The following is a 25,622-nucleotide window of genomic DNA, read 5'->3' as shown; positions in this document are numbered from 1 at the left end:
CTCCGTGAGTGATCAGTGCTGCTAGCGGTAACAGCGGTAACGCTGACAGACGCGTTACCATAGCAACGGTGCTCCCGGAGCCGCGGTTAGCGGTGACGTCACCGCTATCTGCGTTGCTATGGCAACGGTGATCTCCGTTAATGACCGGCTGTGTCAGCCGGTCCCTAACGGAACGGGGAGTCGACCGTGTGCTAGAGCATGTCGCCGGTGCACGGCGATACACAAATGTGCACCGTGTACCGGAGAGATGCACTCGCAGGTCCTACATGACGCGTCATAGTCATGTGACCAGTCTGTAGCCAATGAGATAATAGCCACGTGACTGGTCACATGGCTATTTTGACGTCACGATAGGTCCTGCATTTCTGCTGGCAGTGCCAGTGACCGGGAGGATTCAGCGATCATCGGATGGAATAGCGGCAGGAGACAGAGTGCAGGAGGGATCGCGGGGACCGGTAAGTGTTATGGCAATGTTTATTAACTGTATGTGTACATTTATAATGCATTTTTATGTGTTTGTGATTGCCTCCCATTATAGCCTATTGGTTCGAGTTCGGTTCGTCGAGCGTTCGACGAACCGAACTCGAACGGGAGCTCCGTTCGGCGAACCGACCTCGAGCCAAACCACGACCGGTTCACTCATCTCTACACAGCATGCACAGTGCACACTGTCAAGATTCTCTGATGCCTGGTGCGGGCGGTCATGTTACCTTATCCTATGTTATGTTATCCTATAAGCACACTCCCGGTCAAAATCTGACAAGATGTGCGCGACCTCACTCAATACAAATGGACAACGAAAGAATACATGCAGACTCACACTACTTGATTACCTCGTCCGATGCTGCAGATGACTGGACAACAAATGGAAACTCTTGACTGCTGCTCGGGTTTTAGCATTGCTGGCAGGTGTGAACAGGCAGATCCAAAGTTGAGCCAGTGAAGAGAGGAAAAAAGCTGCTCTTGCTGTAACATAGCATCCAGACTTTATTGAAAACGGTGCATAAAAATGGAGGTCTGGGGCGAAGTGCTGGAACCCATAAGGACGATGGCCATTTCATGGAAATGTTGTGCAAGGACCCGTAGAAGCGCATTTGTGCGAAATGGCCATCGTCCTTTTGGGTACCAACACCTGGCCCCGGACCTCCATGATTTTTATGCACTGTTTTCAATAAATTCTGGATGTTATTTTACAACAAGTGCGGCTTTTTTCCTCTCTTCACTGCCTCACTTAATACAAATGGATTGAGCAAGGCCACGCACATCTAGTTGGCCTGTAGCTAGAAATATGCAAATTGCATACTTGCAGTCATAATAACGCCTAGTTTTGCTGCCAGCTATGGAGAATTCTGACAGTGCGCACTGTGCACAATGTGAAGATTTGTAAGTCTGCAGTCACAGAATGCCTCAGACTTTCGTGCCAAACCTTGACAACCCCTTTAAGCATAACCTGACTATAATAAAATACTCCATCCGAAACATTCAAGACAAAAGGGCATTTACAATAAATCTCAAAAATGGATTTTATTTTTTTACCATACTGGTTCTGAAATTTCTACCAGTTTTAGTTAATCTTTAGATCTTTAGCACCAGCAATGAGGTTGTCTATAGAATCCCTCCTCAAAAATGAGAAGGGTCTTTGAAGTCATCTTGAAGCATTTTGTGCGTTAAATGTACAAATTCTAATGAGCTGTAACCAATGCATTAAATCGCTATAATCCAGTTATAGTAGTTGTATATTTATATAAAGTCTATAGTGTAAAGATAAAATAAAATCTGTGAACAGCTTCTGGATATGTACTACGCAGACATCTCATGTCTTTCTTTTAAGACGAAAATCATTTAGAAAGATCTGAGACTTTTCCCAATCCTGAATAAGATGCAGACACGGCTCATAACGGTCTGACATGGTGTTTGCCAAGCATTACAGTTCTGTAGACGCAGACAATAAGTAGACTGTCTGCCTTCTGACATGTGCAGAAACAATTATCTCAGAAAAGGCTAAAGTGTCTACTTCTATTTGTAAGAGGTTTTAATTGCTGGGGCTTTGTATTTGATGTTAGTCCTGATGTGTAATGTTATATTTTGTTTTATGTAATTTGTCAATGGACATTTCGCAGACAGTGAAGTGATGAAAGACATGTTTACTGTCCTGTGCACAAAACGTGAAGAATAAAACCGATCCGATCATTGCCTGCCAGCTGCCGTTCATCTCCCAGGAGGCTCTATCGCAACCAAAGCTTGGACATACAGTACACAACCACCTCCAGTATGTATACATAAAGGTCCCCAGTATGCAGGGGCGGACATATCATTGGTGCAGGGGCCCAGGAGGTAAGGGGGCCCATTTATTCCTACAAAACAGGTGGCATTGTCTGTTTTGATGAGTTATTGGACTGAAAAGGGCCCATATACTGTTCTTACACAGGGATCCTTTTCCGTCTCTGTCCGCCAGTGCCAGTATGCATATAACAGGGTTATATAACAAGCACACCGCACGCTGTCAGCATTCAGACGACTTTCATCCCAAGCCTGGACAACCCCTTTAAGTCAGTATATCATCAGTATAAGCCAACACCAGGATTGAGAGTAGGTGGGAATGTTTCCTCAATTTTTCTTTGTAGGCTTCACTCCTAATTTTGGCTTACAAATACCGATGAAAACGATAAAATACATGTGAATAAGGCCTCAGAATATAAATGATATTAATATGGGCAATAGTAATGCCCAGTTGTCAATTTATAAATTCCTTTTCAGGGGCAATAACATAAGAAATCAACAATGCAGATTTTAAAGAAAATATGCTCCAGAACTGATAATTAAAGGAATATTCCAAAGCAAGCATGTAACTTGCTGGTCACTAGGTGCGTGATCGCCGGGACCCCCAGAGATCCTGATAACAGGACTCCGCAGAGCACTGTCTTGAATGGATCGGAGGTATCCTCAGTAGAGATGAGCAAACCGGTCCCGGTTCGGCTCGAGGCCGGTTCGCCGAACGGGGGTCCCGTTCGAGTTCGGTTCGTCGAACGTTCGACGAACCGAACTAGAACCTATAGGCTATAATGGGAGGCAATCACAAACACATAAAAATGCATTATAAATGTACACAAACAGTTAATAAACATTGCCATAACACTTACCGGTCCTCGCGATCCCTTCTGCACTCTGTCTCCTGCCGCTATTCCATCCGATGATCGCTGAATCCTCCCGGTGACCTGCACTGCCAGCAGAGAAGCAGGACCTATCGTGACGTCAAAATAGCCATGTGACCAGTCACGTGGCTATTATCTCATTGGCTACAGACTGGTCACATGACTATGACACGTCATGTAGGACCTGCGAGTGCATCTCTCCGGTACACGGTGCACATATGTGTATCGCCGTGTACCGGCGACATGCTCTAGCACACGGTCGACTCCCCGTTCCGTTAGGGACCGGCTGACACAGCCGGTCATTAACGGAGATCACCGTTGCCATAGCAACGCAGTTAGCGGTGATGTCACCGCTAACCGCGGCTCCGGGAGCACCGTTGCTATGGTAACGCGTCTGTCAGCGTTACCGCTAGCAGCCAGCAGTGATCACTCACGGAGTGAAGGCTGCACGCTGCTTCCCGATTGTAGTGAGCATTGTAGTTAGGATGGAGGTTCCCCAGCCCCAAGTGATGCCCCTCACTACAATCGTCACTACTACTACACTAGAAAGAAAGAAGACAGAAGAGCAGGATCGTGGAGGGCTGACAGGGGTAATAAAGATGGAGTCTCTAATGTGTCTGTGTATTTATTTCTATTAAAGTATTTTTTCTCTGTGTGGTGTCTTTTTTTTTAACCCTTTATTGGAGATTCTTAATGGCCGGGTCAAACGTGCCTGACATTAAGAATCTCTGGCTTAATACTGGCTGGTAAAACAAAGCCAGTATTAACTCATGATTACCCAACAAGCCACCAGGCTCCAGGGCTGTTGGAAGAGTTGGATACAGCGCCAGATGATGGCGCTTCTATGAGAGCGCCATTTTCTGGGACGGCTGCGGACTGAAATCCGCAGCAGAGGCGCCCAGAAACCTCGGGCTAACCTGTGCTGCGGATTCCAATCCCCAGCTGCCTAGTTGTACCCGGCTGGACACAAAAATAGGGCGAAGCCCACGTCATTTGTTTTTTAATTATTTCATGAAATAAGTGAAATAATTAAAAAAAACGGGCTTCCCTATATTTTTGGTTCCCAGCCGGGTACAAATAGGCAACTGGGGGTTGGAGGCAGCCCGTGGCTGCCAGCTGTACCTGGCTAGCATACAAAAATATGGCGAAGCCCACGTCATTTTTTTGGTGGGCAAAAAACTTCTGCATACAGTCCTGGATGGAGTATGCTGAGCCTTGTAGTTCTGCAGCTGCTGTCTGCTCTTCTCCATACAGACAGACAGCAGCTGCAGAACTACAAGGCTCAGCATACTCCATCCAGGACTGTATGCAGAAGTTTTTTGCCCCCTGAAAAAATTATGTGGCTTCGCCATATTTTTGTATGCTAGCCAGGTACAGCAGGCAGGTACGGCTGCCCCCAACCCCCAGTTGCCTATTTGTACCCGGCTGGGAACCAAAAATAAAGGGAAGCCCTTTTTTTATTATTTCATGAATTTCATGAAATAATTAGAAAACAAATGACGTAGGCTTTGCCCCATTTTTGTGTCCAGCCAGGTACAACTAGGCAGCTGGGATTGGAATCCGCACCACCGGTTGGCCTGAGCTTTCTGGGCCCCACTGCTGCGAATTGCAGTCTGCAGCCACCTCAGAAAATGGCATTTTCATAGAAGCGCCATCTTCTGGCGCTGTATCCAACTCTTCCAGCACCTGCCTGCTATACCTGGCTAGCATACAAAAATATGGCGAAGCTCACGTCCTTTTTTTGTAGCTTTTTGGCAAAAAAAAAAAAAAATGCTTCCCTGGATTTTCCATTGCCAGTGAAGGTAACACCAAGCAGTGGGGGTTAGCAGCCAGTAGCTGCTTGGATTACCCTTAGCTAGCAATACAAAAAATGCAGTTGGAGCTAACATATATTTTTTTTAATTATTTATTTAAATAACTAAAAATAAAATGGGCTTCCCTGTATTTTGATTGCTGGACATCACAGTGCTGTAAAAATAAATCTTTAAAAAAATGACGTAGCGCTCCGCGGTATTTTTGATTCTCAGCGCAGATAAAGCAGACAGCTATGGGTTGCCACCCCCATCTGCCTGCCGTTACCTTGGTTGGCAATCAAAATACAGGGAAGCCCATTAATTTTTTCTATTTAAAAAATAGTTAAAAAAAAAAAATTACGTTGGGTCCCCCCATTTTTGATAGCCAGCTAGGGTAAAGCAGACGGCTGTAGCCTGAAAACCACAGCTGGCAGCTTTACCGTGGTTGGGGATCCAATGTGGAGGTCCCCTCAGGCTCTTTTTTATAATTATTTTATAAATATTAATAATTACACAATAAAAGTAGGGGACCCCCCAAATTGGATCACCAGCCAAGGTAAAGCGGACAGCTGTGGTCTGGTATTCTCAGGGTGGGAAGGTCCATAGTTATTGGGCCTTCACAGCCTAAAAATAGCAGGCCGCAGGCACCCCAGACGTGGCGCATCCACTAGATGCGCCAATCCTGGCGCTTCACCCCAGCTCATCCCGTGCCCTGGTGCAGTGGCAAACGGGGTAATAAATCGGGTTGATACTAGCTGTAAAGTCACCTGAGATCAAGCCCAGCAGTTTGTGATGTCATGGCGTCTATTAGATACCCAACATCATAAACTGTCAGTACTAACAAAAAAAAAAAATCGACAAAAGAAATTTATTTGAAAAAACAGTCCCCAAAACATTTCCTCTTTCACCAATTTATTGTAAGAAAAAAAATAAAGGGGTCCCACGACGACTCTGGACCGTCTAGAATATGGGGGGGAGACACTCAGGGAACGTATCCCCCATTTTCTAGGAGTGCGGACCCTTCATGTGAGGAGTGTGGGTGCAATGAATCTGCACTCACTCTCCCCGGGTCCACAGCAGCAGAGTCCATGTCGTAATGGTTGCTACCAAAGCTGCAATGCCCTGCTCATGAGGTAAGGGCATGCCTAATCAGGAGAACTACTGTAGAGGAAGCTCTGCTCACTGGTATATAGGTGCTCAGAGGTAATAATAGATAAAATTAGTGAGTAACCTCGGCACTCTATATCTCCCAGACTAAGTCAGTAAGTCACAACGGATAGTAATGCAAAATCACTCTTTATTGGTCCGTATTAAGCAAATTTTTTTTTCATAAGCATATATGTTTTTGTCCAAAACAAGTTACAAATGACGTTTCGGCCTGAGCCTTCGTCAGATTGGACTTATCTGCATGTAATCATGAAAAATGACAATAATCAGTATCACATAAGAGTGAGAGAACAATAACATAAACTCGAACAATGTAGAGGTACAATTGGGATGCAGCAAAAAAATTGCAACACAGCAAGAAATGAAACACATGATACAAATGTCATAATACAGTACAAGGACAATATAGTAATGACAAATATGGGGTCAGAGTAGACTTAGACAGCTCTGGTACGAAAGAGATGTCAATCATAAAGTAACATGTGCAGTAGGTGTAGAGCTACACTATGCATGGCAGAGCTAATGGGTAGACCGACCATAGAAAAAGTAGAGAAAAAGTGGAGAAAAAGTGGAGAATAAGTGGAACATAAGAGGAGAAAAAGTGGAGAAAAAGTGGAGAAAAAAGTGGAGAAAAAGTGGAGAAAAAGTGGAGAAAAAGTGGAGAAAAAGTGGAGCATAAGAGGAGAAAAAGTGGAGAAAAAAGTGGAGAAAAAGTGGAGAAAAAGTGGAGAATAAGTGGAACATAAGAGGAGAAAAAGTGGAGAAAAAGTGGAGAAAAAAGTGGAGAAAAAGTGGAGAAAAAGTGGAGAAAAAGTGGAGAAAAAGTGGAGATTAAGAGGAGAAAAAGTGGAGAAAAAAGTGGAGAAAAAGTGGAGAAAAAGTGGAGCATAAGTGGAGAAAAAGTGGAGAAAAAGTGGAGAAAAAGTGGAGCATAAGAGGAGAAAAAGTGGAGAAAAAAGTGGAGAAAAAGTGGAGAAAAAGTGGAGCATAAGAGGAGAAAAAGTGGAGAAAAAGTGGAGAAAAAGTGGAGCATAAGAGGAGAAAAAGTGGAGATTAAGAGGAGAAAAAGTGGAGAAAAAGTGGAGCATAAGAGGAGAAAAAGTGGAGAAAAAGTGGAGAAAAAGTGGAGAAGAAGTGGAGAAAAAGTGGAGCATAAGAGGAGAAAAAGTGGAGATTAAGAGGAGAAAAAGTGGAGAAAAAGTGGAGAAAAAGTGGAGAAAAAGTGGAGCATAAGAGGAGAAAAAGTGGAGAAAAAAGTGGAGAAAAAGTGGAGAAAAAGTGGAGAAAAAGTGGAGATTAAGAGGAGAAAAAGTGGAGCATAAGAGGAGAAAAAGTGGAGAAAAAAGTGGAGAAAAAGTGGAGAAAGTGGAGAAAAAAATGGAGAAAAAGTGGAGAAAAAGTGGAGAATAAGAGGAGAAAAAGTGGAGAAAAAGTGGAGAAAAAGTGGAGAATAAGAGGAGAAAAAGTGGAGAATAAGTGGAGAAAAAAATGGAGAAAAAGTGGAGAAAAAGTGGAGAAAAAGTGGAGCATAAGAGGAGAAAAAGTGGAGAAAAAGTGGAGAAAAAGTGGAGAAAAAGTGGAGCATAAGAGGAGAAAAAGTGGAGAAAAAAGTGGAGAAAAAGTGGAGAAAAAGTGGAGCATAAGAGGAGAAAAAGTGGAGAAAAAGTGGAGAAAAAGTGGAGCATAAGAGGAGAAAAAGTGGAGAAAAAGTGGAGAAAAAGTGGAGAAAAAGTGGAGCATAAGAGGAGAAAAAGTGGAGAAAAAAGTGGAGAAAAAGTGGAGAAAAAGTGGAGAAAAAGTGGAGATTAAGAGGAGAAAAAGTGGAGCATAAGAGGAGAAAAAGTGGAGAAAAAAGTGGAGAAAAAGTGGAGAAAGTGGAGAAAAAAATGGAGAAAAAGTGGAGAAAAAGTGGAGAATAAGAGGAGAAAAAGTGGAGAAAAAGTGGAGAAAAAGTGGAGAATAAGAGGAGAAAAAGTGGAGAATAAGTGGAGAAAAAAATGGAGAAAAAGTGGAGAAAAAGTGGAGAAAAAGTGGAGCATAAGAGGAGAAAAAGTGGAGAAAAAGTGGAGAAAAAGTGGAGAAAAAGTGGAGCATAAGAGGAGAAAAAGTGGAGAAAAAAGTGGAGAAAAAGTGGAGAAAAAGTGGAGCATAAGAGGAGAAAAAGTGGAGAAAAAGTGGAGAAAAAGTGGAGCATAAGAGGAGAAAAAGTGGAGAAAAAGTGGAGAAAAAGTGGAGAAAAAGTGGAGCATAAGAGGAGAAAAAGTGGAGAAAAAGTGGAGAAAAAAGTGGAGAAAAAGTGGAGAAAAAGTGGAGAAAAAGTGGAGATTAAGAGGAGAAAAAGTGGAGAAAAAGTGGAGAAAAAGTGGAGCATAAGACGAGAAAAAGTGGAGAAAAAAGTGGAGAAAACGTGGAGAAAACGTGGAGAAAAAGTGGAGAAAAAGTGGAGAAAAAGTGGAGAAAAAGTGGAGCATAAGAGGAGAAAAAGTGGAGAAAAAAGTGGAGAAAACGTGGAGAAAAAGTGGAGAAAAAGTGGAGAAAAAGTGGAGCATAAGAGGAGAAAAAGTGGAGATTAAGAGGAGAAAAAGTGGAGAAAAAGTGGAGAAAAAGTGGAGAAAAAGTGGAGAAAAAGTGGAGAATAAGAGGAGAAAAAGTGGAGAAAAAAGTGGAGCATAAGAGGAGAAAAAGTGGAGAAAAAAGTGGAGAAAACGTGGAGAAAACGTGGAGAAAAAGTGGAGAAAAAGTGGAGAAAAAGTGGAGAAAAAGTGGAGCATAAGAGGAGAAAAAGTGGAGAAAAAAGTGGAGAAAACGTGGAGAAAAAGTGGAGAAAAAGTGGAGAAAAAGTGGAGCATAAGAGGAGAAAAAGTGGAGATTAAGAGGAGAAAAAGTGGAGAAAAAGTGGAGAAAAAGTGGAGAAAAAGTGGAGAAAAAGTGGAGAATAAGAGGAGAAAAATTGGAGAAAAAAGTGGAGAAAAAGTGGAGAAAAAGTGGAGAAAAAGTGGAGATTAAGAGGAGAAAAAGTGGAGCATAAGAGGAGAAAAAGTGGAGAAAAAAGTGGAGAAAAAGTGGAGAAAGTGGAGAAAAAAATGGAGAAAAAGTGGAGAAAAAGTGGAGAAAAAGTGGAGAATAAGAGGAGAAAAAGTGGAGAAAAAGTGGAGAAAAAGTGGAGAATAAGAGGAGAAAAAGTGGAGCATAAGAGGAGAAAAAGTGGAGAAAAAAGTGGAGAAAAAGTGGAGAAAGTGGAGAAAAAAATGGAGAAAAAGTGGAGAAAAAGTGGAGAAAAAGTGGAGAATAAGAGGAGAAAAAGTGGAGAAAAAGTGGAGAAAAAGTGGAGAATAAGAGGAGAAAAAGTGGAGAATAAGTGGAGAAAAAAATGGAGAAAAAGTGGAGAAAAAGTGGAGAGAAAGTGGAGAAAAAAATGGAGAAAAAGTGGAACACCCTTTGGTACCTTTCATGTGGCACTAAGGGGTGCTTAGCTTTGTATTTAGCCAAAAAATGAAAAAAAAAATGACATAGGGTTCCCCCTAGTTTTGTAGCCAGCTAGGGTAAAGCAGACGGCTGCAGCCTGCAGACCACAGCTGGCAACCTCACCTTGGCTGGTAATCCAAAACTGAGGGCACCCCACGCTGTTATTTTAAATTAAATAAATAATTTAAAAAAAAAACACGTAGGGGTCCCCCAAAATTGGATCACCAGCCAAGGTAAAGCAGACAGCTGGGGCCTGATATTCTCAGACTAGGGAGGTCCATGGTTATTGGAATCTCCCCAGCCTAAAAATAGCAGGCCGCAGCCGCCCCAGAAGTGGCGCATCCATTAGATGCGCCAATCCTGGTGCTTCGCCCCAGCTCATCCCGCGCCCTGGTGCGGTGGCAAACGGGGTAATATTTGGGGTTAATACCAGATGTGTAATGTCACCTGGCATCAAGCCCTGGGGTTGGTGAGGTCAGGCGTCTATCAGATACCCGACATCACCAACCCAGTCAGTAATAAAAAAAAAATACACGACAAACACATTTTTATTTGAAAAAACACTCCCCAAAACATTCCCTCTTTAACCAATTTATTAGATTGAAAAACAAATCCAGGTCTGGTGTAATCCAAGGGGTTGCCATGACGATGCACACTGTCCCAGTCAATGAAGAGCAGGATGTTCCCCATTGGCTGGGAGAGCAGTGCAGTGACCTGAGCTAACATCAATGGGTCAGCCCAGGTCACTGCAGGGGGGTGACAAGTGCTGCTGTCAGCGAGGTACATTACCTGCGCTGATCTCCAGCACACTGACAGCCCCTGTCACTGAGGTCAATGACCGGCGCCTTCACATCAAGTATCGCGAGAGGTCCGTGACGTCACCGCCAGTGTCAGTCTCGGGTCGGAAGCGATAGGTGATGTGACAAGCGGCGGCCATGGAGGACAGTGACAGCGCTGAGGTCGGGATGGCGGGACTTCATCACCGCAGGTAAGCCGAGCGAGCGAGCGAGCGAGCGGGCGGGCGGGCGGGCGGGCGGGCGGGGGGGGGGCGGGGGGGGGGGTTGTGTGTGTGTGTGTTTGTGTATGTGTATGTATGTGTACATGCCGCGGGCAGGAGGGGGTGGAGCGAGCTGAGCGGGAAAGTGTGGGCTTCCTGCACGTAACTAAGATAAACATCGGGTTACTAACCAAAGCGCTTTGCTTGGATACCCGATGTTTATCTTGGTTACCAGCTTGTGGCAGGCTGCCAGCGATGGCTCCTGCTCACTGTAGCTGTAAAAAGCCCTGCTTTTTGCTGCTAGAACCGTTCTCGAACGTATCTAGAACTATCGAGCTTTTAGCAAAAAGCTCGAGTTCTAGTTCGATCTCGAACAGCCCAAAAATCACTCGAGCCTAGAACTGGAGAACCACGAACCACGAACCGCGCTCAACTCTAATCCTCAGCATCCACTCCATTCACTGACTATGGGTATGAGGGTTTCTCCCTCATACCCATAGACAATGAAAGGTGTGGATACTGAGGTTACCTAATTACCTAATTACAGCACATGACAATGAAAATGAACGCAGCAAAGGTTGAGCATGCGTTCACCTTTGCTTCATTCATGATGGTGATGTGCAAAGGACTGTGGTCACTGGGGTTCTGAGTGGTCAGACTCCTAAAAATCAGTGAGGTATTCTCTATTCTATAGAAATGGGATACATTTAAGTTTTGAGAATAACTCTTTATTTAGTACTTTGAAAATGTACTAAAAAAACATGCAAGGAAGATAACTCCTCTTTAAAAATTCTGAAAAATTATTTAAAAAAGTGTTGAGACTGATACAAATTTTTGTTTTCACAAAATGTGGTGCTTCAGTAAGTGTTGTGGCAATTTGAACTACCTCTAGATTTTTGGCAAGAGGGATCAAATGAATTGCAAAAGATTGCAAAGTAATTTTTTGCAGTGAAAATTAATTACAAAACCATATTGACACTGAATTTCAGCCCTGCCACAAAATGATCTGCTTACATTATTTCAGTGATCTTTTTAGCTCAGGACAAAGTGTAAATGAGGACAAGGTAGCTGATATCACTCTATCATGCTGATTATTGAGTTATAAGAGCAGACTGGTTGCTTTAAAAGGCAACTGATGTTTGAAATCAATGTCTTATTTTATTAACCATGGATACATATAAAAAAACAAGCACAGTCATCATTGCTCTGCATCAAAAGGGCTTTACAAGCAAGGACTTTGACGCTTGTAGAATTGTTACAAAATCAACCATTTATCATCAGGAATTTCAAAAGGAGAAGTTCAGTTGCTGTGAAGAAGGCTTCAAGGCATTCTAGAAAGTCCAACAAGTGCCAGGATGCTCTACAAAAAAACTATTTCAGTTCAACATTTGTGCAGAGCTTGCTCAGAAATGGAAGCAAGCAGGTGTCCTTGCATCTGCACATATAGTGCCTACAAGTAGTCTTCAACCCCCTGCAGATTTAGCAGGTTTGATAAGATGCAAATAAGTTAGAGCCTGCAAACTTCAAACAAGAGCAGGATTTATTAACAGATGCATAAATCTTACAAACCAACAAGTTATGTTGCTCAGTTAAATTTTAATAAATTTTCAACATAAAAGTGTGGGTCAATTATTATTCAACCCCTATGTTTAATATTTTGTGGAATAACCCTTGTTTGCAATTACAGCTAATAATCGTCTTTTATAAGACCTGATCAGGCCGGCACAGGTCTCTGGAGTTATCTTGGCCCACTCCTCCATGCAGATCTTCTCCAAGTTATCTAGGTTCTTTGGGTGTCTCATGTTGACTTTAATCTTGAGCTCCTTCCACAAGTTTTCAATTGGGTTAAGGTCAGGAGACTGACTAGGCCACTGCAACACCTTGATTTTTTCCCTCTTGAACCAGGCCTTGGTTTTCTTGGCTGTGTGCTTTGGGTCGTTGTCTTGTTGGAAGATGAAATGACGACCCATCTTAAGATCCTTGATGGAGGAGAGGAGGTTCTTGGCCAAAATCTCCAGGTAGGCCGTGCTATCCATCTTCCCATGGATGCGGACCAGATGGCCAGGCCCCTTGGCTGAGAAACAGCCCCACAGCATGATGCTGCCACCACCATGCTTGACTGTAGGGATGGTATTCTTGGGGTCATATGCAGTGCCATCCAGTCTCCAAACGTCACGTGTGTGGTTGACACCAAAGATCTCGATCTTGGTCTCATCAGACCAGAGAACCTTGAACCAGTCTGTCTCAGAGTCCTCCAAGTGATCATGAGCAAACTGTAGACGAGCCTTGACATGACGCTTTGAAAGTAAAGGTACCTTACGAGCTCGTCTGGAACGGAGACCATTGCGGTGGAGTACGTTACTTATGGTATTGACTGAAACCAATGTCCCCACTGCCATGAGATCTTCCCGGAGCTCCTTCCTTGTTGTCCTTGGGTTAGCCTTGACTCTTCGGACAAGCCTGGCCTCGGCACGGGTGGAAACTTTCAAAGGCTGTCCAGGCCGTGGAAGGCTAACAGTAGTTCCATAAGCCTTCCACTTCCGGATGATGCTCCCAAAAGTGGAGACAGGTAGGCCCAACTCCTTGGAAAGGGTTTTGTACCCCTTGCCAGCCTTGTGACCCTCCACAATCTTGTCTCTGATGGCCTTGGAATGCTCCTTTGTCTTTCCCATGTTGACCAAGTATGAGTGCTGTTCACAGGTTTGGGGGAGGGTCTTAATTAGTCAAAAAAGGCTGGAAAAAGAGATAATTAACCCCTTAACGACCGCGGGCCGTAAAATTACGTCCTAAATGACATAATCTTACTGCCCGCGGTCCTCCGGCGGCAGCATGCCGCGATCGGCACACATCTCAGCTGATTTTCACAGCTGAGATGTGTGCCTGCTAGGCACGAGCAGAATCGTTATCTGCTCATGCCGATTAACCCCTTATAATGGCGCTGTCAATACATGACAGCGCCATTATAAGCGCAATCGCGGTAAAGTTTTACTTACCGCCGAAACCGGAAGTCACGTGACGCGATCACGTGACTCCCGATAGTTGTCATGGTAGTACAGGGTCATGTGATGACTCCTGTACTACACATGAATTGGTTTCACTTTCGCTGTGCCCGGGGCACAGCAAAAGAGAAAGACAGCGTATCTGCTGTTTACAGCCTTCCAGCTGTGATCAGCAGATACTGCAGAGCGATCGGAATGCTGATCGCAATAGCCCCCTAGGGGGACTAGTAAAATAAAAAAAAAAGTAAAAAAATAAGTTTTAAAAAATTAAAAAAAAACAAAAAAACCTAAAAGTTCAAATCACCCCCCATTCGCCCCATTGAAAATTAAAGGGTTAAAAAAATAAAAAATATACACACATTTGGTATCGCCGCGTTCAGAAACGCCCGATCTATCAAAATATAAAATCAATTAATCTGATCAGTAAACGGCGTAGCGGCAAAAAAATTCCAAACGCCAAAACGACGTTTTTTTGTCGCCACAACTTTTGCGCAAAATACAATAAGAGGCGATCAAAACGTAGCATCTGTGCAAAAATGGTACCGTTAAAAACGTCAGCTCGAGACGCAAAAAATAAGCCGTCATTGAGCCTAAGAGCCCAAAAAATGAGAACGCTACGGGTCACGGAATATGGCGTAAAACGTGCGCCACTTTTTTCGGACAAACTTCCGATTTTTTTTTAACCCCTTATATAAAAGTAAACCTATACATGTTTGGTGTCTACGAACTCGCACTGACCTGAGGCATCACACCCACACATCAGTTTTACCATATAGTGAACACAGTGAATAAAATATCTCAAAAACCATAGTGCTATCGCACTTTTTTTGCAATTTTTCAGCATTTGGAATTTTTTTGCCATTTTCTAGTACACAATATGGTAAAACTGATGGTTTCATTTAAAAGTACAGCTCGTTCCGCAAAAAATGAGCCCTCACATGACCATATTGACTGAAAAATAAAAAAGTTACGTCTCTCAGAAAAAGAATGGCGAAAAAAAAAAACGGAAAGCGAAAAATCGGCCGGTCGTGAAAGGGTTAATCCAAACATGTGAAGCTCATTGTTCTTTGTGCCTGAAATACTTGTTAATACTTTAGGGGAACTAAACATAATTCTTGTGGTTTGAGGGGTTGAATAATAAATGACCCTCTGAATAAACTTTTCACAATTTAAAAAAAAAAAAAAAAAGAAATAACATTCTTTTTTGCTGCAGTGCATTTCACACTTCCAGGCTGATCTACAGTCCAAATGTCACAATGCCAAGTTAATTCCGAATGTGTAAACCTGCTAAATCTGCAGGGGGTTGAATACTACTTGTAGGCACTGTATAGTGAGGTGAAGGCTTTTGAAGACTGACTTGGTGTTAAGAAGGGCAACATGAAGCTACTTTCCTCCAAAAATAACATTAAGTACTGATTGACATTCTGCAGAAAGTGCAGGGATAACACTGCAGTGGACTGGGGTAAAGTTATTTTCTTTGAGTAAATTGTTTGGGACAGCTGGAAGAATAATTTTGTGGAGAAGAAAAGGAGATGTGCCAGGGCCATCCCGAGCACTGTATCATCCCATTAGTAAAGGAGAAATATGATAATGAACAATGTTTTTCCAGCATGATGGAGCACCATGTCATAAGGCAAAAGTACTAAGTGACACAGGGGAAAAAACCTTGAACTTTTGGGTCCACATTGAGGAAACACACCAGATCTCACAGTAATTGTAATAATCTCTAAGCACTAACTATACAAGTATGGGTTGTCATCAGTCAGGATTTGGCACAGAAGTTGATTTCCAGCATCTCAGGATAAATTATAGAAGTCTTGAAAAATAAGTCAACACTGGAAATATTGGATCTTTGCATAAACTTGTCAATAAAAGACTAAAAGATCCAAAGACACAAAAGAAGCAAACTTTGTCAAAACCAGAATTTATGTCAGTCTCAAAACTTGTGCCCACTAATGTAATCTGTGAATGGGTTTACAAATTGTCGGACTAAAGGTAACTGAGAAATATCGAATTTGAGACCTTGCAAATGCCAAAATAAAGGTATGAGAATATGATTGATAATAGTTCACTTGTTCTTTATGGTCAAGTAAACGTAAACTTCATTGCCACATCTAGAGAATGTACTGCATGACAGGGCGAATTCATAGCAAGCAATAAGTAGATGCTCCAAAATACACAGCAGGCACATCCAGAAAGCTGTCCGTAAAAAAAGATTGTATTACACAGACTTACCTATGCAGGTGTCACCTTGAACTGCGTACCCCGCTGGACAAATACATCTGAACGAGCCTTCCAGGTTCTGACAAGTTCCAGGAGCACATGTTCCAGGATATGCAATGCACTCATTGATGTCTATAACACAGTAAACACATCATTACTGGCAGCAACGTAGTGTAGAATCCATGTGCTTAGTATCAAAAAAGCAAGTGAATAAATCGTCTACCATATTACTGTAATTACACAAAAATGACCCGAACTTAATGAGTTTATTAGTATTAGTTAATGCATAAGATTAGGTTTGGTGATTAGTATTTCTAAATTATATGAATGATGAAAAATTATTTCTCTATAAATTAATTAATTGGAGGCCAATCTGACCACACGCCGCCTCTGCTGCGATTTTGTTGGTCTGTCACGTCAAAGGCTGGCAACTCAATGGAGGCTGCAGTCCGCCGGCAGCTCAATGGCACCTGCCGCTGTGACACCCCACGAGCCCACAGAATTGCTGACTCTCCGCACACTGACCCTCTTGAACCACAACACCCCCTCCACGAAGCCCACAGCATCGCCGACCCTCCTGAGCCAAGACACCCCTCCTACGAGCTCACAGCATCACCTACCCTGCCTCCTGTGACCTTCCTGAGCCATTCCACCACCGTCGCTTTTCCCTGGTGAGCTAATATAAGAAGCACTAGGATTATAAGACGGACCCTCATTTTAACATTAAAAATGATTTTTTTCCTATTTTCCTCCTTCAAATTTGAGTGCGTCTTATAATCCGGTGTGTCTCATAAAATGAAAAATATGGTAGCTCTTTCAAAGACTATTGCAGCAATACCTTTATCTGGCTAGTCCGTGACTCTTATTGAGAAATCAAGCTTTGAATTGATATGCAAATGAGGCTGAAGTGGTGTGGTAGATCCAAAGTCTCTGTCACTCCAGCTCTATGCCTCACCCAGCGCCACCTAATCCTAACTGACTGACAGTCTCTGTACTGCATGACTTCAGGTAAAGAAGCCTTCATTCAAAAAGCTGGAGTGAGAGCGGCTTCAGATCTACCATAGTTCATCAGCCTCATTTACATATCAATTAAAACATTGATTTCTCACTGCATATAAGAATGCCTACAATTTTTTATTTCTTGACATTGTTTTGTTGGTGATTATTATTAACCATGTCTAGTTACCTTAATTTCGCCTGTGCCCCTGATGACGCAAATGGATATGAATATGAATACGTTGGGCAGGTTCTGATTTGTCCACTGTTCAGCACTCTGTACTTGGAGGGACTGGATGCGCTTCACTAGGGGCCTTGAGGTTACCTTTAAATGCTCGGGGTCCGTGCCACCACGCACGGCTCATATCGTGGCCACCGGAGTCATTATCAGAAAATCTGGTGCCATAACACAGTAAATCATACAGGGTCCTGAAGTGTCCACCAAGTAGAGGGTGGGCAAAATGCGTTGAGCCAGGAATGACAATAATAGAATCTGAATATGCACTTAGTGGGAAAATCTGCTAAATATCGTTAGGTCACATTTATACTCATTTATACTCATAAATAGAGTTGAGCGCGGTTCGCGGTTCGAGGTTCTCCAGTTCTAGGCTCGAGTGATTTTGGGGCCTGTTCTAGATCGAACTAGAACTCGAACTTTTTGCAAAAGCTCGATAGTTCTAGAAACGTTCGAGAACGGTTCTAGCAGCAAAAAAACAGCTAATTCCTAGCTTGGTTTCCGCTGTAATAGTGTAAGTCACTCTGTGAATCACACTATTATGACATTTCAGTGTATAGTGTGCATGAACAGCGCCTTCAGATCACTGCTGTTTCTATAATGGCGATCGCCATTTTTTTTTTTTTTTCCTTGTCTTCCTTCCCTAAGCGCGCGCGTGTAGTGGGGCGGGCCAGCATGTCAGCCAATCCCAGACACACACACAGCTAAGTGGACTTTTAGCCAGAGAAGCAACGGCATGTGTGATAGGATGTCCATGTCACATGTCCCTGCATTATAAAAACCAGACATTTTCCTCCAGGACGCCATTATCTCTTCTGCGTCTTTGGTGTCAGACATCACTGTCGCAGCTCCGTCCTTTGTCCTATCGCTGATACAGCTGTATGCGCTCCATACACAGCGCTGGACAGCTTAGGGAGAGCACATTCTAGCAGTCCTTTTAAGGGCTCAAACCGGCAGGGTCAGAGCCATAGGTGACAGGTCCTGAAAACAGCGACAGCGTCTGTGTAGCCAAGGTCAGGGATTTCCTCCCTGCATTTCCCTATTAAGAGGGAATAGAAAGGCAGGCTTCCATTCCTCTACCCAGAGCCCCACAATCCTGGCACTGTACCCTCCTGTCCTCTGCACACTCCAACTCATTATAACTAAGCCATTATACTAGCAAACACTCAGTGTACCTAGTGGCATCCTAAACGTGGCTATTGGACTTTGCTATAGTCCCACTAGTGCAAAGACATTTGCAGAGCACGTCTGCCTGCATTGCACACTCCAACTCATTATAACTAAGCCATTATACTAGCAAACACTCAGTGTACCTAGTGGCATCCTAAACGTGGCTATTGGACTTTGCTATAGTCCCACTAGTGCGAAGACATTTGCAGCACGTCTGCCTGCATTGCACACTCCAACTCATTATAACTAAGCCATTATACTAGCAAACACTCAGTGTACCTAGTGGCATCCTAAACGTGGCTATTGGACATTTGTCTAGTCACACTAGTGCAAAGACATTTGCAGCACCTCTACCTGCATTGCACACTCCAACTCATTATAACTAAGCCATTATACTAGCAAACACTCAGTGTACCTAGTGGCATCCTAAACGTGGCTATTGGACTTTGCTATAGTCACACTATTGCAAAGACATTTGCAGCACCTCTACCTGCATTGCACACTCCAACTCATTATAACTAAGCCATTATACTAGCAAACACTCAGTGTACCTAGTGGCATCCTAAACATGGCTATTGGACTTTGCTATAGTCACACTAGTGCAAAGACATTTGCAGCACCTCTACCTGCATTGCACACTCCAACTCATTATAACTAAGCCATTATACTAGCAAACACTCAGTGTACCTAGTGGCATCCTAAACGTGGCTATTGGACTTTGCTATAGTCCCACTAGTGCAAAGACATTTGCAGCACCTCTACCTGCATTGCACACTCCAACTCATTATAACTAAGCCATTATACTAGCAAACACTCAGTGTACCTAGTGGCATCCTAAACGTGGCTATTGGACTTTGCTATAGTCCCACTAGTGCAAAGACATTTGCAGCACGTCTGCCTGCATTGCACACTCCAACTTATTATAACTAAGCCATTATACTAGCAAACACTCAGTGTACCTAGTGGCATCCTAAACGTGGCTATTGGACTTTGCTATAGTCCCACTAGTGCAAAGACATTTGCAGCACCTCTACCTGCATTGCACACTCCAACTCATTATAACTAAGCCATTATACTAGCAAACACTCAGTGTACCTAGTGGCATCCTAAACGTGGCTATTGGACTTTGCTATAGTCCCACTAGTGCAAAGACATTTGCAGCACCTCTGCCTGCATTGCACACTCCAACTCATTATAACTAAGCCATTATACTAGCAAACACTCAGTGTACCTAGTGGCATCCTAAACGTGGCTATTGGACTTTGCTATAGTCCCACTAGTGCAAAGACATTTGCAGCACGTCTGCCTGCATTGCACACTCCAACTCATTATAACTAAGCCATTATACTAGCAAACACTCAGTGTACCTAGTGGCATCCTAAACGTGGCTATTGGACATTTGTCTAGTCACCCTAGTGCAAAGACATTTGCAGCACCTCTACCTGCATTGCACACTCCAACTCATTATAACTAAGCCATTATACTAGCAAACACTCAGTGTACCTAGTGGCATCCTAAACGTGGCTATTGGACTTTGCTATAGTCACACTAGTGCAAAGACATTTGCAGCACCTCCACCTGCATTGCACACTCCAACTCATTATGACTAAGCCATTATACTAGCAAACACTCAGTGTACCTAGTGGCATCCTAAACGTGGCTATTGGACATTTGTCTAGTCACACTAGTGCAAAGACATTTGCAGCACCTCTGCCTGCATTGCACACTCCAACTCATTATAACTAAGCCATTATACTAGCAATTTTTGCTGCCAGTTTAAGGGCCATAGTTGCATTGTCAGGGATATTTATTCTTTATTATTCTGCTGTTAATAAAGCTAGACCACCACTGCAATCTACACCACCTCTCAATTTTTACTACCACATTTTCAGTCCACAATCTTGTCGCAATCAACATGAGTGGCAAAATGACAGATGCTGGTGGAAAGGGGAAGAGGCGTGGTGGAAAAGGCAAAAAAGGTTTTGTCCGTGGGGAAGGTGGCAAAGCTCCATTATCATCTGCTGAAGATAGACCATCTACCAGCAAAAGTAAGATGTCTACTACTTACCGTGGACAATCCGATGTGCTCCCTTTTTTACGGACACGAACAACAGGAACAAAGGTAGATGATGGGCAAAAAAGGAAAATGCTTGAATGGATCTCAAGTGGTCCAACAAGTGCCCTCTCAGCCACTTCAAGTACCGCATCCAAAAAACACCAGTCCTCTGAGTTGTCATCCCAATCAAACTTGATTTCTCCCAGCTCTGAAGTCTCCATCAGCCCTGCACAGTATGGTGGAACTGAGATGGCTGAGTCTGCAGAGCTGTTCAGTCACACTATAGCCTGGGAATCAGAGGTCTGCTCCCAAGCTACAGTGAGTACAGAACAGGAAATGGTCTGCAGTGATGCCCAGAACCTTTGTGACTCTGATTCAGGCCGTGAGGACCAAGTTTCGGAGCATAATGTTGACCCTTTGTCACAAACTGTAACACCTGTGGAGGAGGATGCAACTGATGACGAAGTTACCTTGCGCCTTCCTGGACAGAGTCGGAGTACTGGTAGCACGTCTACAACTGCATCCTCAGCCACCACTCTGCCTCTGAGCATTATTCGGGGTGGATTAACAGGTCGTATGGCCTCTAAGCCTTGCCTAGCCTGGTCCTTTTTTGACATAGAAAAAGATCGCCCAAATTATGTGATCTGTAAAATTTGTCATGGTTCTCTTAGTAGAGGTCAAAACCTCAGCAGTTTGACAACTTCTTCCATGAATCGTCACATGAATAAATATCATATGGCCCGGTGGGAAGCTCACCGTGCTGCAATGCGGCCTAGCGGAGCGAACCATCCACCGCCTGCCCCTTCCAGTGCATCCGCGCGCTCGTCATCTTCTAGGACTGTGGGGACAGCTGTCACACCTGTTTTTCCACCCACAACTTCCACCACTGTAAACGCAACAGGCAGTTTGCTTGGTAGGTCGTCAGTTGTTTTGGAAGGGGAAACAAGTGAGTGTGTACAGCTCTCTCAGACATCGATATCACCAACTTTGGATGAAGGCAACATCATGTCTCTGCCTGCACTTTCCTCACAAACCTGCATTTTTCCAGGGACACCCTACTCAACACCGTCTACACACAGCAGCCAGATCTCTGTCCCTCAGATGTGGACAAATAAAAGGCCATTTCCTGTGACCCATGACAAAGCTAAGAGGTTGACTCTATCCCTCTGTAAGCTGTTGGCTACAGAAATGCTGCCTTTCCGCCTAGTGGACACACAGGATTTTAGAGACCTTATGTCTGTCGCTGTGCCCCAGTACCAGATGCCTAGTCGCCACTACTTCTCTAAGAAAGGTGTGCCCGCGCTACACCAGCATGTCGCACACAACATCACCGCTTCCTTGAGAAACTCTGTGTGTGAACGGGTGCATTTCACCACCGATACTTGGACCAGTAAGCATGGACAGGGACGTTACATGTCGCTGACTGGGCACTGGGTAACTATGGTGATAGATGGTGAAGGGTCTGCTGCACAAGTCTTGCCGTCCCCACGACTTGTGTGTCAATCCTCTGTCTGTCCAAGTTCCGCCACTGCTTCTGCATCCTCCACCTCATCTGGGTCCTCCACCTCCACCCCAAGCCTGCCTGGTCAGGCCACCAGCGTTCTCACTGGGCAGAAGGAATCACGCACCCCTCATTACTATGCTGGCAGCAGAGCGCAACGGCATCAGGCGGTCTTTAGCTTGACATGTCTTGGGAATAAGAGTCACACAGCTGAGGAGTTGTGGTCAGCTCTGCGGTCCGAGTTTAATAAATGGTTGTCTCCACTCAACCTGCAGCCTGGTAAGGCCGTGTGCGACAATGCTGCAAACCTGGGTGCGGCCCTTCGTCTGGGCAAGGTGACACACGTACCTTGTATGGCTCACGTGTTGAACCTTGTCGTGCAGCAATTTTTAACACAGTATCCCGGCCTAGATGGCCTTCTGAACAGGGCACGAAAACTGTCTGCTCACTTCCGCCGTTCAAGCGCCGCAGCTGAGCGACTTGCATCGCTCCAGAAGTCTTTCGGCCTGCCGGTTCATCGCCTGAAATGCGATGTGGCGACACGCTGGAATTCAACTCTCAACATGTTACAGCGACTGTGGCAGCACCGCCGTGCCCTGGTGCAATACGTCATGATGTATAGCCTGGGCCAACGAGATGCAGAGGTGGGGCAGATCACCCTGATGGAGTGGTCTCAGATCAAGGACCTATGCACCCTTCTGCACAGTTTCGACATGGCGACGAATATGTTTAGCGCTGACAATGCCATTATCAGCATGACGATTCCAGTCATTTACATGCTGGAACACATGCTAAACACTATTCGGAGTCAGGGGGTAGGACAACAGGAAGGGGATGAACTACAGGAGGATTCATATGCGCAAGACACAACAACATCACCAAGGTCCAGACGTTCATCATCACCAAGGCGCCAGGCATGGGAGCATGGGGGACAGGGATCAACAAGGGCGCATGGTAGCAGGCGAGATGTTGAGGAAGGTGCAGGAGGACATGAAGAAATGGAGGACGAACTGTCCATGGACATGGAAGACTCAGCAGATGAGGGAGACCTTGGTCAAATTTCAGTTGAAAGAGGTTGGGGAGAGATGTCAGAGGAAGAAAGAATGGTTAGCACCTCTATGCCACAAACACAGCGTGGACTTGGTCCGCATGGCTGCGCAAGACACATGAGTGCCTTCTTGTTGCACTACCTCCAACATGACCCTCGTATTGTCAAAATTAGAAGTGATGATGACTACTGGCTTGCCACACTATTAGATCCCCGGTACAAGTCCAAATTTTGTGACATAATTCCAGCCATAGAAAGGGACGCACGTATGCAGGAGTATCAGCAGAAGCTGTTACTCGATCTTAGATCCGCTTTTCCACCAAACAACCGTGCAGGTGCAGGGAGTGAATCTCCCAGTTGTAACTTGACAAACATGGGACGGTCTCGTCATCTTCAACAGTCTACACGTACCAGTAGGACCGTATCTGGTGCTGGTAACAGCAATTTTATGGAATCTTTTCATAATTTTTTTAGACCCTCCTTTGCAAGGCCACCAGAGACAACAAGTCTGACACATAGTCAACGGCTGGAGAGGATGATACAGGAGTATCTCCAAATGAACATCGATGCCATGACTTTGCAAATGGAGCCTTGCTCCTTTTGGGCTTCAAACCTAGAAAAATGGCCAGAGCTCTCAACTTACGCCTTGGAGATTTTGTCATGTCCAGCTGCCAGCGTTGTCTCTGAACGTGTCTTCAGTGCTGCTGGGTGTGTGCTGACAGATAAGCGCACGCGTCTGTCCAGTGACAATGTGGACAGACTGACGTTCATCAAAATGAACAAGTCATGGATCCAGAAGGAATTTACAACCCCTGTGTCATCCTGGGGAGAGTAAATGCTTGTGGATTTGGAATGTGCTTGATGCAAATCTAGCTGTGAAGTGTACAACTAGGGCACAAGTGCTGCCACTGAATGGGTGGGTGTGTGTGGGGCACAATTTTTGGAAAAAAAGGGAGACTCCGCTTGGAGTAACCCTTGCTTACATTGTTTTTAAAAGAAGCCAAGATGAACAAGTCATGGTTCAGCAAAGACTTTATCTACCTACCCCGGTGTCATGCTGGGGACGGTTAATTATGGCGTATTTTTGAATGTGCTTGATGCAAATCAAAACATCCTGTTTGCAACTAGGGCCCAAGTGCTGCCACTGATGGGGTGGGTGTCTGTGTGGCCCAATTTTTGGAAAAAAGGGAGACTCCGCTTGGAGTAACCCTTGCTTACATTGTTTTTAAAAGAAGCCAAGATGAACAAGTCATGGTTCAGCAAAGACTTTGCTACCTACCCCGGTGTCATCCTGGGGACGGATAAGAATGGCATATTTTTGAATGTGCTTGATGCAAATCTAGCTGTGAAGTGTACAACTAGGGCACAAGTGCTGCCACTGAATGGGTGGGTGTGTGTGGGGCACAATTTTTGGAAAAAAGGGAGGCTCCGCTTGGAGTAACCCTTGCTTGATGTGTTTTTAAAAGAAGCCAAGATAAACAGAGCTGGGATCAGGAAAGACTTTGCTACCTACCCCGGTGTCATCCTGGGGACGGTTAATTATGGCGTATTTTTGAATGTGCTTGATGCAAATCTAGCTGTGAAGTGTACAACTGGGGCACAAGTGCTGCCACTGAATGGGTGGGTGTGTGTGGGGCCCAATTTTTGGAAAAAAGGGAGACTCCGCTTGGAGTCACCTTGCGGTGTTTTACATGACTTCAGAAGGGCGTGCCATGGCTATATCTGTGTCTCCTCCTCTTTTTCCTTGTCCAGCTCTTTTGTTTTTGCATAAGTATATGTCATTGTCACTTTCCCATGTGTTTGTGTTGTGTTGTGAGTTGTTTGTGACCTTTTGGACACCTTTGAGGGTGTTTTCTAGGTGTTTTTATGTGTTTGTGATTGCCTGCCATTGTTTCCTATGCAGTTCGAGTTCGGTTCGTCGAACGTTCGACGAGCCGAACTCGAACGCGACCTCCGTTCGGCGAACCGACCTCGAGCCGAACCGGGACCGGTTCGCTCATCTCTACTCATAAATCATAATGCGCAGCAACCTGGTGTATGTTTTAGCCAGTACGGATTAGGAGTGAGCTGTAACACCCAGCAATTAAATGAAGATATGAATTAAAAAGCACCATAATGGCTGCATGTTCTGCCGCAAATGCTAGCAGGTAGCAGTTTATTTAATTATATAAACAATTACCAGTTTGGCATTGGTAAGAGATATTATTTTATTGCTGTCTATCACTAGTTAGGTTCTAGTTTTAACAGCAGTAATATGGTCCTAATATTGCTGGACAAACCTCCACTTGGAAATGTGGTATACTGTAGTTTTAATAGGTTCTGAAGAAGGACATGTTTTCATATATTGTTAGTACACTTAGGTCAGTGATATTCTTTCAGTGGAAAGGTGGAAAAAATATGTAAATGCCAATATACATATATCCAGAATCAGTACTGCAATATGATTACTAGCAAATAATAATAATAATAATATTTTCTTAGCTATACTAATTTATTGCCAAGAAATCCCAAGTCAAATTAAAAGAATAAAAATATCAGTGATTTAATGATGTGACAATCACATACTGGGTGTACTGATAATGATCCATTTATAAATATATATCTTATTTGAGCAATCATTAGTAAAATTCTTTACACTTACCAATGCAGTTCTTGCCATCAACAGTGAGTTCATAACCTTGGTTACACAAACAGATGAAGGAACCGATATTATTAATGCACCCGCCATTTCTGCAGACCTGACCGGGGAAGGAGCTACATTCATCAATATCTGTGGGGAAAATGGAATATGAATGATAAATAAGTGATAAAGACTACTGG

General features: G+C 44.0%; 1 protein-coding gene across 1 annotated transcript in view; it reads right to left on the bottom strand.

The window, feature by feature from the left end:
• The window catches only part of FBN2 (fibrillin 2), a 415,749-nt gene that overhangs the window by 61,831 nt on the left and 328,296 nt on the right, over nucleotides 1–25,622 (bottom strand). Inside the window, exons 47-48 of the mRNA XM_075324675.1 lie at nucleotides 25,444–25,572; nucleotides 15,809–15,928 (exon numbers count right to left, since the gene is read on the bottom strand). Coding sequence (XP_075180790.1) covers nucleotides 15,809–15,928; nucleotides 25,444–25,572 — 249 coding nt within the window. The remainder of the gene's footprint in view (nucleotides 1–15,808; nucleotides 15,929–25,443; nucleotides 25,573–25,622) is intronic.

This window comes from Anomaloglossus baeobatrachus, chromosome 1 (assembly GCF_048569485.1).
Source record: "Anomaloglossus baeobatrachus isolate aAnoBae1 chromosome 1, aAnoBae1.hap1, whole genome shotgun sequence".
Classification (NCBI taxonomy): Eukaryota; Metazoa; Chordata; class Amphibia; order Anura; family Aromobatidae; genus Anomaloglossus; species Anomaloglossus baeobatrachus.
The sequence above is the reverse complement of the archived record's forward strand: the minus strand, read 5'-3'. Positions and strand labels throughout refer to the sequence as shown.